Source organism: Chelon labrosus (assembly GCF_963514085.1).
Source record: "Chelon labrosus genome assembly, chromosome: 17".
In the NCBI taxonomy this organism is placed as follows: Eukaryota; Metazoa; Chordata; class Actinopteri; order Mugiliformes; family Mugilidae; genus Chelon; species Chelon labrosus.
The window spans coordinates 18,414,691-18,432,396 of NC_140350.1; the positions used below are offsets into that span (position 1 = coordinate 18,414,691).

At 41.9% G+C, this 17,706-nt stretch overlaps 1 protein-coding gene across 1 annotated transcript in view; it reads left to right on the forward strand.

Annotated features, from left to right (window-relative positions):
- The window catches only part of stk32a (serine/threonine kinase 32A), a gene marked incomplete at its 5' end in the record, with an annotated part of 54,852 nt that overhangs the window by 9,281 nt on the left and 27,865 nt on the right, over positions 1-17,706 (forward strand). Inside the window, one exon of the mRNA XM_084564834.1 lies at positions 12,659-12,832. Within this exon, the coding sequence (XP_084420960.1) occupies positions 12,659-12,832 (174 nt within the window). The remainder of the gene's footprint in view (positions 1-12,658; positions 12,833-17,706) is intronic.

Genomic DNA, 17,706 nt, shown 5'->3' on the forward strand with positions numbered 1-17,706 from the left:
TTTAACGGTTACCGCTAACCATAGCAGCTTTTTGATAGATTTAGTAGCCTACTCTGTGTCACACATTTCATTTTTTATGGCGACTGCATCACATTCATTAAATCAGTGAATCCTCAGACACAAAGAAAGAGCATCAGGCAGTCTTGAGTCTCATCCTGAAAGGTGTTGACCACCGTGGAAGCCTCCATCCATGTCATCTCACTCCTCGAAGCCGCTAAAAGGAAAATGTAGTTTGCTCACTGATCCGAGCTCGGCTTTTACGGGCATGACGCTCCTCTCTTGGCAGCTCCTCGTCTGCTCCGCCGCAATCGGAGGGTCTTGGAAATCTTTCCCTCAGCACCGTACACGCTTGTCCAAACTGTGAGTGCTAATCTAAGATGACTCATCAGGTACTTTTAAGCAACTCGTTCATCATAATTTGAAAGCCAGAGTTTACGGAGCACCAGGAATCGTACTTTCGCGATGCCTGATAAGTACGGCTTGTTAAGTCTCCGTCTGAAAGGCATCATTAATTCTTGATAAGCACTCCCACACTGCTGCAACGTTCGAGAGGAAGCCACCCCGGTTTTCTGTCAAGGAGGGAGAAGTGGAGAGGAGGGGATGTCTGCCCAAAGATGAGGAATAATAGCCACAGTACCTGCAGTGCAGATTTCAAAAATCAAATCACATTTATTTACTATATATCTCCGAACAAAGACATAGATAAAATGCGCGATAAAGTAAGATCATTTGACATGTGGCACTCATTTCTTTCCAGTTTTTCCTCCTCTAACCTTTGTGCATTTTGCTTTGCCATCATTTCTTCACCTCCTCCTCTTGTCTCGGATTTCCTTTATGTTTTCGAAAGCCACTCTGCCAGAATCAATAGCAATCTTTTTAATAACCAGTGTAAGGGAAACAAGACAAAGTTGTCCCTCAGTGGGAGTGAATAAATATAAACTGAAGCGCATTACAAATACAAAAGAGAGGCACACGAAAAGGCAGAACAGCTACAAAGCCTAGTGGAGGTAGAGGAGGTAGAGGAGATCAGCGGAGGAGGAGAGCAGCGCATAGTGTACAGACTCATCAGACAAACTAAGCGAGTGCTTGCTTTCTTGCTTGATTGCTTGCTGTGTTGGACAAAAAAATAAATAGTTGGAAGTTAATGCTGTTGGCAGCGTAAACCTCCACCCCTCCCCCCGGGTGGAGGTGATTTCCTCCAGAGATGTGCTTGGGTCAGCGCTGTGCCCACTCACCCAATCTCTCCCTCTCTCGCTTTCTGTCTCTCTCACTATGTTGAGTTGGCATAAGTTATGATTGTCCTGAGGTAAGCGCTCAAGGTCAGAGACGGGGGGAGATCACCTGCAAGCACATGAGCCGCACTGAGCCAGCAGCACGCAGAACCCCGTCCCCTGGTCTGTCCTCTCTCCTTCCCCCTCTCTCCTCTCATTCATTCACTCGTCTGCTTTCACCTTACTCTTGTTTCTCCTCTTCTCCTCTCCTGTTTCCCCCTCCTTCGCCACCTGCTTCGCTTCCTTTTCTCTCCCCCTCTCGTTTTGCTGTCACTGCATTTGCTGCTGGGCATGAACTCAGATGTCTGTCTGCACGCCGCATGCAGCCAAACAACAATAAACTTGGAAGACAGGAGCAAAACACAAGCTATTTTCCATGCATGCACAGTCTATGAGGGGACACTTAGTTTTAAGATACTTAACCTTTGGTGTGACCAGTTTACTGATGAGCCAGCAAGTCCCACTGTGTAAGGGGAGCCCTTATTGGCAGCGGAAACATTTATACTGTATATGACAGAGAGAGAGATTGCAACCAAAGATGCAGCTTTTAGTCTTGTTGCCCCTTTAACTGTGCTTGTTTCAGTTGATCTTTTCCTTGATGGAGTAAATGTCAGAGAGGAAGAACGCTACACGTTTGCTGTTTGCTGTGATGGATGTGCTGAGCACAGATTGTGTTATATGTTCTCTGGGAGGCAAACATTAATTTGGCTCAGAGCCGAAGAAGATTGCACGTAATAATATTTCCAAAGCCATTAGTTTAACATATTTTAATATTCCACAATGTGTACAATACCATTGGGTAAAACTATTTAGATCGAGGGGAGCAATATCAAAGTGATGTTACTGGAATTGTGTTTGGATAGCACGCCACTCCGGGCACATTTTGCATGTCTAGGCATTAAAAGCTTTTTAGCTGTAATTTTGTGGCAATAAATGACACAGTAGACGGTGTCGGGGATAGACAGCCGTTGACCGCGACTACACAATGTGAAATAACACAGCAAAAAACACAAAATGCGTAGTGATAGCACGCAACGTGACACGGCTTGTTAGTCATATGCCTTTAGATGAGTGTTTTGAGTCTGTCAGACCTTGAATTTCTTGTTACTCATTGTTGGAATATTCCCGTTGAGTCGCACTTCTTAACCAACCACACAATCCAAAGGTGCTACAATTCAAGGCAGCGAATGCTCTGAATTAAAATAAAATAATCATTCATCTTCTGTAACCACTTGTCCTGTGAGCAATCACGCCAGAACTGGAGCCTAGCTGTCGTCAGGTGAGGCGGGGTACACCCTGGACAGGTCGCCAGTCTATCGAAGGGCTAACACAGAGAGACAGACACCCATACATACTCACATGCACACTTATAGCCAATTTAGAATCACCAGTGAACCTAGCGAGTATGTGTTTGGACAGTGGGAGTACCTGGAGAGAACCCACGCAGACACAGGGAGAACATGCAAACTCCACACAGGAAGGCCCCAATCGGCCGATGGATTCAAACCCAGAGCCAGCTCATGCTGTGAGGCATCAGTGCTAATCACCACATCAGTTTTAAATTACATAACAATAATGTTTACCGCTCAACTTCTTTCAACAAATTCTATAAGACACTTCATTTTAATGGCATCAGAGGACAAATATTGCTATGATGTAACATGCCATAGTAAAAAATACCTTTCAAAGGAAGAAAAAGAGCATTACGTCACTTTAACAAAGGTCTGAAACATTGTGCAGTAGAAGCTTAAATCGCTTTAGGGAGTCCCTTTTTTTGCTTATGTAATCTTACTAATGCATTACATTTCTATGCAGAGCGAGACATCATTCAGAGCACGTTCACGTGCATTTTTATTCTCAGAAAACCAAACTGTAACGCCATTATGTCCCAAACAAGGCAATGCTTTTTTCTCAAACATAGCCAAGAGCAGTGTTCCCCCCAAGGATTCTGAAATAAAAGGTCAAGCAAACCAGACACGTTGTGTTGTGCAGGCAATAGAGTTTCCTTAAGTTTTGAGTTTGAATGGAGTTAAGTAAATCCGGACTCTGATATCACAAGTACTGTGAGCGTTATAATAGGCTCTGCTTGGATCTAAGGTACAAACAGTGTCCTTGTGTATCTGCGAAATGTGCACATCACATCCTTATTTTCCTTTTAACACTGCAGGTGCTGCCGTATGTTAAAAAGCCGCATGTCAGCATGTCAAGGATTTGGCCTGATGTCAAGGTGACCTGGTGAAATGGAAGATCTATTTTCCTATTCTTGCCACGTTACTGCCTAATTGTTGCCTTGGTAGAAGTAAAAATGCTAAAAAAGTGAGTGGTATTTTATTTAAAAACATGCTGCATTCAGAAATCACCCAAACTAATAGCTCAGAATCTCTCTCTTTGTTATTTGTAAGTGGAGTCATATATCACATGGAAATGCATGAAATTCTCATGTGCCTTTGTGTAAGGGATGGGTGTACGTGTTTTGGAACGGCAGTGCGACCATGCGTGGGCGCTCAGGGAGTCACAGACTGATGGGAGCTGTCAGTCAAAGGGAGGCGCTTGGAGGTGGGGCGGGAGGAAGGTCGGAAGGCTGTCGGCATCGATCCAACATGTCGCAGGCTGAGCAGTTGGCCGGCCGTGTGCATTTCAGCAAGGCGCTGTGGTCAGACAGTGTGTGTGTTTGTGTGCGTCAGTCATTTCAATACCTTGTGAGACTGAGACTCACTGACTTGTTTTTACAGATTACAGTTTAGAAAATGTTTAGTTTATTGACTTCACAAAAAGAAGGAAAAGTCCTTCTTAAGCCCCGTCCATGTGTAAAGCAATTCATTCTTGGGCAACATCGCTAGTTGACATGCTAGGTTGTGGTTGGTGAATCAACTCTCATGGAACAAGCTCCTCCATGTTCATCTCCTAAGACCTTCCTAAGCTCACTATCAGCATTATGACTTGTTGTTATATTTTGGTATTTAAGGATTAGAAGAACCAGGCCCTATCATTTTCTCATTAGATCTTGCCTCGTATCCATAGCAAGCTACCCCACATAATGAACTGGAGGTCATAGGTGTCGCATTTTTTGACTTTTGTGAGTTGAGTGAGTGCAGATGGACAGTTCGTGTTTGTTGGAGAGCGCAGTGATGAACTGCTCTTCCCTTAAATCACGTCTCCTCAAAGTTGAGATTAATTTAACTTGGTATCTGTCCACATCCCTGCAAGTCTCCTGCTTTTCAAAGAGGAGACATGTCTGTTATTATTTATATGCTGGCAATATTCCTTAGTTTCATTTCACAACAAAACATCCTGAATATTGTAGTATGAAGTCTTGCAGGATTACGGTGTTTCTTTTGGCAATTCTGGAATTGCTTCAGTTTTACTTCATTTAACTGTGTAGCCTTGCATGCCACAACTGCTATGTTGACAGATCGAAGGGTGTTTTTCATTTTTTATTTTTATTATTTTTTAAAGGACACGTTACCATTAGCCTGTGAGCCACCTGTGGTTTCTGGAGACTTCTATTACTGTAGTGGCCTGGGGTGCCTCCGCCTCTAAAAGCTCCATACAGGATGCGCTCCCATCAGACTGCCTGCCTGGAGGCCACCAAGGGGTCACATTGAAATGCACATGTGGCGGAGCAGATATAGACGCTGAAAGAAAAAGAAGGGATGAGATAAGGGTAGTGGTTGCAGGGGGACTAACAGACAAAGGGAGACCAGGAGAACGGACAAGAGCAAACAAGCTCGCTACAAAGAGAGAGAGAGAGAGAGAGAGAGAGAGAGCTCGACCAGGCTCGGTGCCAGGAAGGCTGATGAAAAGTCTGCGCCATTTCGACGTAATGTACAGGTGCTAAGCCACAGCCTGGCTGCTGTTTTCTGCTCTCTGCCCAAAACTCTGGTCGAGACATCAAACAACAGCTGCTAATGGATGGTTGAGAATGTGTTCTGTTCTTTGTCAGTGCACTGCAGCTACAACATAAAAATGGAGACAAACTACTCACTGGGTTGTTGGGTTATTTTCAGTTTCATACTTGCACATCTGTTCATTATCATTACATCATGTTGTTTGTATTATCTATTAGTTATGTATACTTTATGTATACTGACTATTTATATAGATTTATAAATTTATATTTAATACTAAACACTGGAAAAGTACATTTTCTTATTTTTGATGCACATCATCACCTATTGCAGTTGTAGCAAACTAATGTGCTATATATTAAACTATATATCATCAATCTTAATATCAATGGGTAGGATCACTATTTTTCTACTATTATCTTTTCAATATCTGGTTATTCAGGAAGTGATTTGCCCAACGTTTGATGACTTTCAGTCACGCTTTCAAACATAAAACCGTGAACGTGAATCCGCTGCTTCCCCTCCGAAATCACGTTAGTCATGTTGCCTCATTAGCGGCGACTCAAGTGAACTTATGTGGCCCGAAGCCTACCTGCGGACGGACAACTTAATCAGTGCCATGTCTAATTCACTTGGACAGCAGTGGCAGCAGGTCACACGGGATTCAATTCATATTCAAACATCATCCAGGCGCCGTGTCGCCACGGTCAGAGGTCGAGCGAGAGAGGGAGGTAAAGAGGAAATGCTGGAGTCCAATCTGCGCTCTAAATGGATTGCAGGTATCACTGAGAGAGCATAGAATATAAGGCTCAATTAGCACCAGGTTGGTTAGTTTCAGGTATGTTGCTGATTGGCAGCTCTAATACCAAATAAACTTTATATCGCTCGTGCCACTCGTTTTCATACAGTATCTCATTGAATCTTATAAAAAAAAAGGTAGCTGCCTTCTACAATAGGATGCAGTGTAGTAGTATAAACTGAATAAGCTTAAGTGCATGTGCTTCATTGTTTTTAAAACCATTCCATAAAGCCTTCCTTTACGGCGGCTTATTTCCCGAGCAAGAAGAAATGTGAGACATTGCAGCGAGCCAGTCAGTCTTGATTACTTGGAGGACTTTCTCCCATCAGTAACGGCCGAGCCCATTCAGCTTTTACCACCTAGCCTTTTTGATTGAAAGACTATAGGGACAAAAAACATGGAAATGTCAGCCAAGCATGAGAGTTGGTTTTCTACTCGATTAGACTGGTTTCGCGGAGGACTCGACTGTGCTATCGATTGATTTGATGGCTTTGCTGCCCCTCTTTAAGAGCAACACTAGCTTCCCCAACCAAAGTTCTGAATTCATCATGTAGATATTAAGGAGGAAGGAGCTACCCCATGTCACAATGAACAATGTGCAATACCTTCACATACAGTATGTGTGCAATATGGGAAACTCTGAACTGTTTGCACTGCACAGCCCCCACGATCATGTCCTGATATTGATCTACATTAGGCACATTTTGTCTATTTAATATATATTGCATGTATATTATTCTGTACCGACAAGTGCACTTTCCAACTTTAGTATTTTTTTTTTAGAATTTAATTGTATTTGTTTTAATTTTTTATCCCTATGCCTGCTTTTTTTTTAATTTTATTTATGTTCATGAATTTTACGTGACTGAGAAGCAAATGTTGGTCAGTGCAGTTATAGACGTAAATTATAAAGAAATGCAAAGAAGAGCGATGTCCACTCTAATTTTGAACTACGTGTTCTCAAAGGATCGACTCGGGGCTGAAAAAGTAAAATAATAAACCTGATTATAAAGATTAGAAAACTACATTTAATTATCTGCAATTTAAATAAGCTGCTGTTTTTTCTAGAGAAGCTGCAGTTTGATGGGTTTTTTTTGCCAAGAAAGGGAGCAATTACGTCCAGTTTGTGTCGCCTAAATGCTTGTGACAGCAGCCTCTCGGACTCTCCGCCACCTTAACTAACTCTGCTGGGTTAGAGGTATTTACAACAATGTGTGTTTGTGTGTGTGCGCTTGTGCATGAGGGCAAGAGACCGAGGTAGACCGAGGGAGACAGAAACGGTGCGAGAAATAGGCCAAAAATGAGAGAGAGAGAGAGAGAATGACGGGCAAAGACAGTTAATCAAAAGATTAATAGAGAGAGAGTAAAACGGAGTCCATCCAGCAAACAAACTGCTGTCTGGCTCACACTAAAAAACAGAAAGGCTTGTTTTTCTTGTCTTGGTTTATAGTTTTTCAGGCAGCTATTTTTTTTTTTTAGCTTTGGTTATCACATTTTAGGTCATTAATATTTTACACATGTTCAGCTTTGCTTTTATTTTTTAAATTACTCCCAGTTTTGCATGCTTGGTCTCACACTGTTGCACCTCAGTGAATGTTAATGTATGCGTTCCCAAATGACACGATTTTCACAGTTTGCCTCAAATCACCAAAAAACTTGAAGTTTCTAGATAACAAAGAATCTCTCTGAATGACATTTCAAAATGTGTGCTTGATTGGTCCTTCACATACAGCAAGGGCACCGTGGGTATGTGGGAGGAAACTATGAGCACAGTTGCAAAAACTACAAATCCTGAATCTGTGAAGTGAAGGATTGCTTTAATATTTAAGAAAATGTGACGAGTCTTTGATGTGGGCTTCTTCCTTCTGTGCCAGACTCAAGATCATTTTCCAACGTAACCTTTCTCTGATCTTCATGCGCACACATAACCATTTTCATCCACTCTGTTGCTTCAGTTACATCCCCCTTAGATTCTAATGACAGCTCTTCATAGACTCCTCATGCATGTCCACTCTTTTCAGAATATGTCCAAATTATCTGTAAGGTACATGCTGTATACCAATCAGCCACAAGATTATGACCTTAATAACACTGACCATCTTGTGACAATACAATGTTCTTCTGGGAAACCTTTGGACCGGACATTCGTGTGGATGTTACTTAGACATGTAGCACCCACCTAGAGCAGAACAGGCACCCCCACCCCATAGCAATGACACTCCTTGATGGCAGCAGCCACCCCCTAGCAGAATGCAGCCTGACACAGGCACACACACAAAAACACTTTAGGAACAACTCAAAAAAAAACATGAAAAACAGCACAAGGTGTTGACCTGGCCTACAAATTCACTAGATCCCAAACTGATCAAGTATCTGTGGGATGATCCACAGAGGCCCCTCCCCTCAACCCATAGGACCCAAAGGGGCCCCACTAACAACATCCTGTTACCCTCAGAAGGCCCATGTCTATTCTCTGAAGAGTCACAATTCTTTTGGAGGCGCAAGGGAGACCTACACAATATTAGGGAGGTGGTCATAATGTTATTCTTGATAGGTGTATCTCCTTAAGGGCCAGGTCGAGAATTTACTTGCGAACTTCTGTGTTGCCCCACAATTTTTGCATTTTCTCACAATATGCTTAATTCCTTTCGATCTGTACCAACAGTTGGTGTGTTGGTCCAACCCAGTTACAGACTGGCAGTTAAGGGAAACACTTCACAGAAAGTAGAGATGATGTGACACTTTACCTGATTTATTTGGAGCTCATTACTCATTTAAAAGGCAGATCTCTGACACTAGCCAGACGCTAGCTGTGAGCACAGGTGCAGCTGCTCCGCCTGGCTGTGACGGTTATTGTTATTGTCTGGAGTTTGGCTGCTGTTGTGGTTCTGGTCTGTGATGAAGTGGATGTGTCAGCAGTCACATTATTTGAACCTGCAATGCTCTGGAATATAATAACATAAATTCGACGTATGGTATCAAAACTGCACACAAACAGCCACTGCAGGTGTCGATGTTACGACCATGACAAACAATATGTCTGCTGATGATAATGGGATTCACAGACTGTATATAAATATGGATGCTGCATCCCCACTTCTTTGCATTGGCCAAACTGGCGTTATTTTTACAGGCATACAGGTGGCACCATCTTGTGTGCTTGGAGCCAGAGTCTGCGCAGTACGGCCCAAGAGTGCTGAGTCGCATTATCGATGACCTGCCCACACTTCTGCCAGACTCACTCACATTTTCATTTGGCGGTTGGCATGGCAACTGGTAGTCATCATGATGTCACATCCTGTTTCTATAGCGTCTAATAACTAACTAAAATGAAACTTAGCATAAAAATGGACACTTGAACATGCATTATAATAACTACCAAAAATGACAGAAACCATGCTTAGAAAAAATATTATTTGACGTGTACTTAAGTGTTGTAGTTCGGCCCAAGTCCCATCCACTAACATGAAGGAGGTGGAGCTTATGACCTATACTGCAGCCACTCACCAGGGGGAGCTCTACTTGCTTTGCAAAAACACCTTGCTCTGTGTTAAGCCTCTAGACTTTTTTGTCTAAAATTCTAACTATTCTTTACAAAAATTGTTGTGCAGGTACACACACATTCAGTCACATATACTTTGCCAAAAGAACTCTGGCATCTGCAGGCGTGGCTAAGTAATTACTGCTTGTCTGAGTGATCAATAGCATTGCTTCTGGTCCCATGCATTCAGCTGTACTGTACTTCAGGAAAGCTGAGTTGGCCGGTCTTATTTTTCTTCAAACTAATTTTAATTGGTGGTGAACTGTTCGCCGATGTGCTGCCTACAATTGTACAACTGCGTTTTTTTACGAGGGAGAAATTCAAAATGTTTCCCAGATTTTCCCCGGATAAGGTTGACAGACAGCAATGTGTTTTATGTGTCTTTGTGACTTTGTCAAACGTGCATCTTCAGGACGGGCATTTCGCAGATAGTCTTTCCACGCTCTAAGGCCACTGGAATTTAGATGTTAAGTGGCCTCAGCATTATCTGAGCCTTAGTAGACAGTTTGGAGTCAGCCCAATCAATCCCCATCCATCCAACGCAGAAACGCACCACCGTCACTTTATGGGTGAAGGGCCCAGAGGAAGGGAGTTCACCAACGTGGCAAAAAACTACCCTTGGTCATTCAGCACTGAGTCTGAGCCAAGATGAAGACCCTGGTCTGCCAGCAGAAACCCCCATGGATTCCTTGCTGAGAAAAAAATTAATAAATCAATAGTCAGCACCTCTCAGAAGTGTGCAGTGAAATTGAAGCCTACCTCAGGCATAACATTATGACCACCTTCCTAATGTTGTGTAGGTCTCCCTTGTGCCTCTAAAACAGTTGTGACTCATCAGAGAATGGACATGGGCCTTCTGAGGGTGTCCTGTGGTGTCTGGAAACAGAACGTTGTAAGTGGGGGGCCTTTGGGTCCTATGGGTTGAGGGGAGGAGCCTCTGTGGCACATCCTACAGTGAATTTGGAGGCCAGGTCAACACCTTGTGCTGTTCTTCATGTTTTTTTTAGTTGTTCCTAAACTGTTTTTGTGTGTGTGTCTGTGTCAGGCTGTGTCCTGCTGGGCATGGCTGCTGCCCTCAAGGAGTGTCATTGCTACGGGGTGGTCTTGGTGTTACATGTCTAAGTAACAAAAAGGTCCAAAAGATTCCCAGCAGAACATTGTGTTGTCACAAGATGGTCAATGTTATTTACTTCTCCCATCAGTGGTTTTAATGTTTAATTATTTTATTGTGGGTGAGAAACTAATTTGCTCATCATTCAGAGTGAGAGAAAAAAACTGAGGCCCTTAAATCCATGCTATGTGCAACAGCTTCTCAAATGGCAAAGCTGTGGTCTCTGTGCTGATACAGGCTTGCTGTGTATGTCAGTGCTTAATTGATGGATGAATGGATTGATCACTAAGAGTTGGTTTTTCCCCACTCAGAACATCCCTCACACACGAACAGAGGACTGAGGCACACATATTACACCCAGTACGCCGTACTATAAATACCTTCCACTTCAGAAATACAAAGATATTATTTGCACCACATTAATATCTTTTGGAGATAACATGCCATGCCAATTCTTTAGAATATTTGATGACTTGGCCTCAGACCATTTAAAAAGAAAACCACCAGACAATGTACAATCTACTCATCATAAATGGCAGCAAAACTAGGAGCCCTCTGAGCAGACAATGATGCTAAGCAAATACAGGATTCTTCTGAGTAATTGAGGTATAATTAGAGACATTCATGTTGTCCAATGCAAAGGGAATGTTCCATTGCTCACTGGCACTGTGCACATTTCTTCATGTAATGGGGAAAAAAAGGAGTCTGATAATAATATGTTTTTTGATGGCAAATGTTATCACAGAGATCATGCTTTCTGTGTGGACTGCCCTCAATTATATTTTCCTACAGACTAGACAATAACAAAAACAATGGGCAGTAACTATGATTGTGTCCGTGTATTTCTAAATATGCAGATGGTGCAACGACTTATTTTGGTTTTGGTGCTGAGTGTGTACAGCTTTATTGAAGAATGACAAGTATGATCACATTAATAAATAAATGTTGGTCTAAAAGTAATAAAAAATGTAGTTCTGAAGGTCTTAATATTAAAAATGAAAAACAGAGACAAGATAAAAAGATAACAGAAGAAAAGAGACATAGTTCACAAAGTCTACATCCTGTCACATGCTTTTTAAGTGGCCAAAAATGCGTCTGACGATTATAGACATGTCCGTACAAGGCAATATTAAAATATTCATTTTCTCAGCTTGTTAGCCTTGAGGATGTGATAATGAGCACTGCCTCAGGTAGTATGACTCAGCCAGCATGTAGGTGCTCCTGCAGCAAAGTGAAAGAGGATGATTCTTGGTGATCAGTCATGCAGAGTAGAGTGGTATATACCATCAGAGACTCTGAAGATTGTGTTTTTGGAAAGAGATTATTGTGTTGAAACACTGTATGGTAATTTTGCTGAAAGGTTTTTTCTTCTCAAAGCCTTCTTTTATATACACCGATCAGGCGTGACATTAAAACCAGTGACAGGAGAAGTGAATAACACTGACCATCTTGTGATAATACAGTGTTCTGCTGGGAAACTTTTGTACCTGTCATTCATTCGTGTGGATGTTACTTAGACATGCAATGACACTCCTTGATGGCAGAGTGTCCTCACAGAGTGTCCTCCAAATTCCCTAGTTCCCAAACACAAGGTGTAGACCTGGCCTCCAAATTCACTAGATTCCAAACTGATCAAGTATCTGTGGGATGATCCACAGAGGCCCCTCCCCTCAAACCATAGGACCCAAAGGCCCCCACTAACAACATCCTGATGCCAGACACCATAGGACGCCCTCAGAAGGCCCATGTCCATTCTCTGATAAGTCACAACTACTTACAACATACTTTTACTAACTTCCTTTCTTAAAGAAGTTGATTTGCCCGAGAAACGCAAGTTTGGCATGAGTTGAGTTTGCACTTGTCATCCTATTTTATTTCTTATGGGAAAAGGTGTTGTATATTTAATGTTACAGTAAGTCAGAACAAGTAAAATCTGTTCATTTAGGTAACCATTTAGACTTCCAAAAATCCCCATTGACCTTCCACTCCCGTGCATCCTACTTTCCAATTTTTCTTTCTCTGCGTCCTTGCTGCTGTCCTGCCATCCCTGTGGCCCAATTCTTCACTCCTGCTCGTCTTCCCCTGCAGGTATTCGTTCCAGGATGAGGAGGACATGTTTATGGTGGTTGACTTGCTCCTGGGAGGGGACCTGCGCTACCACCTCCAGCAAAACGTCCACTTCTCCGAGAGCACTGTCAAGCTGTACGTCTGTGAACTGGCCCTAGCGCTGGGATACCTACGCACCAAACGTATCATACACAGGTGAGAGCTTTTCACATAATTTCCTTCCAATGTTTTTTTTTTTGTAGTTAAATATACAATAGGTTCTTCGTTAACCTTTAATAATGTAGAGGACAGTCTATTTCTCTTTGAGTGTACCAACCCTTTCTGTCCCTCTGCCTTATTTTCTTTTTTACCATAGTTTGATCGCAAAGCTTGTTCTTTTCTCCTTGGTTGTCCATTTCCATATCTAATATGAGAGCTCCAGCCCTGCGCAGAAAGGTCAAGATGTCTTGACATGAAGGTCACACCTGACACAACAGTTTACCTTGAGCTGCAGACTGTGGCCCATCATCAAATTAACCAGTTCTGTCTATGCGGCTGTATTGAGGCCATATTTAATTTGTAAAATGCAGGTTAAGTGCTTTTTCGGCAGAATTATGTGCTGCTGTAGCAGAGCAACAGACTCGCAGGGCCAAGAATGGCATTGGTACTGCCAGAAGTTATTAATTTAAGTTGTTGAAGAGACTCAAAGAGCTCAGGGTACCCAGTTACAGCCAAGGGGTGAAGCATTCAAAGCGACTCCCTTTTAGGAAGAAGCTAATTTTGTCATCTTAAAACATGACACTGCAATTCTCTAACAGTAAATGTATTTACCTCAGCGTCAGCGAAGATTAAGCGTTTCACTTAAGCCAAATTTACATTCAAGTAAACTCAAAGTCCCTATTCTTTAACACAAACACATATTTTATTCACTGAATAATTCACCAGTTGATCCATATTTAATCTAGATAAGCCAAAAAACAGATTTGGGCTGGCAATATGAACAAGGCCTTAGATTCAGCCTGCTGCCAAATGTGAATCCCCATTAAAAGTTTAAGAACTATTAAATAATAAAATACTGAAGCATTGTGTCTGTTCTATCCTGACCTGTCTGAGAAGTAGCTGTCAGACATTTTTCTTCACTGTAGCAACTGGATTAAAGTGGCTGTCATGAAGGCTCAGGTGAATAAATGAGTAGTCACTGATTTTATTGATTTCCACCTCCTTGCTACACTGGGTTTGGCGTGTGCATGGATTGGCACATTTGATAAAGTGGGCATCTTTGTGTTGCGTCAGACGTCAAAAACTCTTTCTAAGCGGAGCTTTATCTTACTCCTCCACCCGGGCGACTGAGCAAAGAGGTAAACACAGGAAGAGAGGCCTTCTCACGTCATGACTAATAGGAAACATAACTGCAACGGAGACCACTAATTTATCACCCCCAGATAACAAATTACACCATTTAACGTTAAGCAGGCTACTTGCTCTTGTCCACACTCTTAAAACCTCCACAGGAAGGAGGGAGAGAGATAAATGGGACGGATTAATAATTTGCTTATTCATTCAGTCCATTGAGGGATATGAATATTTAAATGATGTTTCCTATTTTAGTCCTGGAGAGGACAGACTTGCCACTTGATGTGCAGGTGTTGGGGGCGTTTGTTTAGACGGAATCAACATCTTTTCAATCTGCATTCATTAGCTTCAGATGGGAAGAGGAGCTGAAAGTAACTCGCAGCTCATCTCTATGGAAATTGAATATATATAATTTCCTCCCTCAGATGTGGACGTGGTGACTTTGGTACGGCAAGTAAATGCACTGGAAGCCTTCCCAATGTGTTTGTGCGTGCATGCACCTGCCTCTATGTGTGTGTAAATGTAGGGTGTTCACATTAAAGTTCTCCTTCCGCTGGTCTCTGATGAGTTTGATGATAATGAGGGAGGGTAGTGATGATAATGACACAAATTGCATGCAACATGACGATATGGTAATTATGTTACGAGCCCATATGATGCTGAAATGTTCACATGAGTTAGTGGAGCTTGATTTAGCGTCAGTCTCACTAAAATCAAGCTCATTATCATTAACATGTATCAGTAATCACACTTAGATCAATTATAACTTAGATAAAGTGAACATAATGGATAGATATTTATTTTCTTTTAAAGGAATATGTAAGAAGCATGTAAGAAGAAACTTTTTATATAGTTTTTGTATTGTATGTTCAATGTATGTTACTGCTACTGGATGCCTGAATTTCCCTCGGGATTAATAAAGTATCTATCTATCTATCTATCTAGAATAAAAGTTGAAGTTTACATTCTACAGCAAGGTGTTCGACATGAGCTTTATTTGACAACTACACTGTTACCAAATTCTAATACATAATACAAGATGGTATTGTTAGCATTAAAACAGACATGGCGGTGCTCAGATGGAAAATAAATAGCAGGGGCCTAATATTGATTCTTGTGGGATTCCTGTCCTTTATAAACTGGTCTTTCCCATCAACCCATAGGACCCAAAGACCCCCCACTAACAACATTCTGTTGCCAGACACCATAGAACACCCTCAGAAGGTCCATGTCCATTCTCTGATGAGTCCCAACTGTTTTGGAGGCACAAGGGAGACCTACACAATATTAGGAAGGTGGTCATAATGTTATGCCCGATTGGTGTGTACTGGGATCTGCAATGACATAATGTAAAAGCAGTGACAACAGGAGGCATCTATGTGTTTAGTTTTGCTACTTCTTTTTAATAATGAGCTCTTCTACTGTATGGCTAATCTCACGGGGCTGTCACGGGAGCAGTTGTGACGCAAGATGGAAGTCAGTTATTAAATGTAAACTTTTCTATTTATTAAAATGTCCTTTTTCCTTTCACCGGTCCCTATATAACTATATAAAACATTCTATACATTAACTTATACCATAAACTTAATTTATGGGAATATAACATTTATTTTATTTTTATTCATTTATTTTTATTTTTTTTTATCAAAAATCTCTGTGGGTGTGTTTGGTTTCTTCAGGCCTCTAGCCTCAGGCCTCAGGTAACAACCTCCATTGAGTGCTTTTCCAGTAGCTCACGCTTGGAGAATCCCCTGAGGGTTTGACAATATGACGTCTTTGCCTCCTTCCTGCGAGTTAGCATTTAATTTCCTTCACTCTTGAGTGGTGATGAATAGTTTTTATTCTTGACATGAGAAATAAATGCCATACTAGCGTTAATTTTTAATATTTCCTCTTCTACATAAATATTTCTGCAGTGGGAAATCATATTTATGAGTGTTTGTTTAACGAGTGTTAATCATGCCCCTCGTCCCCACGGACGGGTTGTTGTGCTATATATCGGGTGCAGTCTAATTCCAGATCAGTTAGTGTTTTAACACGAACCTCTTTCGGGAGTTTGAATTATTAACAATAGACTGAGTCTCAATTAGATGACATCTTCTGAGATTTGACGAGTCTCTCCAAACAAGTGGAAAGATAAATGGCGAGTGTGTGTGGCAGGGGAAGGCATGCTGATGTGTGTACGTGCACGCGTCCTGTGGTTGCGGCGGTCGTGCACAAGTTTACCGCAGCCTCTTAGACATCAACAACAATTATCTCCGGACAAATCCTCAGGTGCATTTTGGTGCCTCCCAGAATCCTCGTAATGGAAAGACTTGCACGTTGTCGGCCGCCAGATGCTCTTAACGAGTCAATATGCAGTGTTTCATTTAGGAAACACGCGGCCCACTAAAGTTGTTCGGGGACTAATCGTTAACGGATGGCGACGGCAGTGGCTCTTCAGACAAACCTCAGTTTGCAGTTAAGGCGGAAGTTAATTTTGTCAATCATAACTGTGAAACATACTGCCTGGTCTGAAGCATTGATAATGAGTTGCATTAAGTAGAAGCAATGAGAAACCGAGTGGTTTGCTGGTGCAGTGCATCCTCTATGAATTATTTTGCATGAAGTACTGTAGCCCTATCTGTGCCATGCGTAGTTATGGGGTGTTATGTACACTTCGTGTGTTGTAAGAAGAAAAAAAACATCCATCATTTTAATCAAATACATAATATAAATATAAGTTGTAAACGGCAGCTGAATGTTAAAGAATAAAAGGATTGGCCATATATTTTCTAATCCAGCAATGGTCTGTGTCATGGACGTCCAAAAACGAATGTAAAATCTATAGTGCTATTGTGAGTGCACTCAGCATTTTGGTAATCGAAGACCATTTTTATGTGGCACATTTTCATCTTTAGATGTAACAAATGGGTTGGGGCTGAGCGACAGAAGATGCCTGGTAAAGAGGAAGAGAGAACACGTTGTTTGTTTCTAAGTAAAAGAACTGAAGTGTACTGCAGAAACTAGCTGACTTCATTCAGGGAGGAGTCTCCTTTGCAAGCTCTGATCTCTTTACCTCATCTCTCACACAAACAGTACCTTTTCCTCATAATCACTCTCATTATTGCCCCCCCCCATGTGCTATTTTTGCACTGTACTTTCATGTATTTTCCCAATTCTTTACTTTATCTCACGTCCTCATTCCTTAGTCTTAGTTGTGCAGTGTCTGTCTCTTTCTCCCAGGGAGTGGCACGAGCATAGCTCTGCTTCAAATAATTTATTTGCTTCTTCAACCCTCTTCTCCTCCAGAGGCCTTTCGCCAAGCTGCCAGAAGGGAATACGGTCTCAATCCTCCTATCTGGTTAACTGGAGGTGAAAGGATGTGGGTCTTTTCGTGGATGGTTCTTAAAAGGGAGAGATAATATTCACCATTGCAGACTGCATGGAGGCAGACAAAGCCATAACTCTTACTCTTCATCAGCTGTTTGAAATGTGAAATGGGGAGCGTTTGTCATGTCTGCAAGTGAAGTATTCTTTATTCATGGAGTGTGTTAATGTTTTATTTCCCAGCAGAAGAAGAAGAAGAAGAAGAAGAAGAAGAAGAAAGAGGAGCAGTGAGGGTGGGGCGGGAGGGATGCAGAAATTATATGCTCATATTTCATAAATGCAGATTAAGGTGCCAGCTGGTGCCAGCTCTCTGATTTCATTCATTCATTTTCTGTAATGACTTGTCCTTTGGAGGGTCGCGGGGGGGG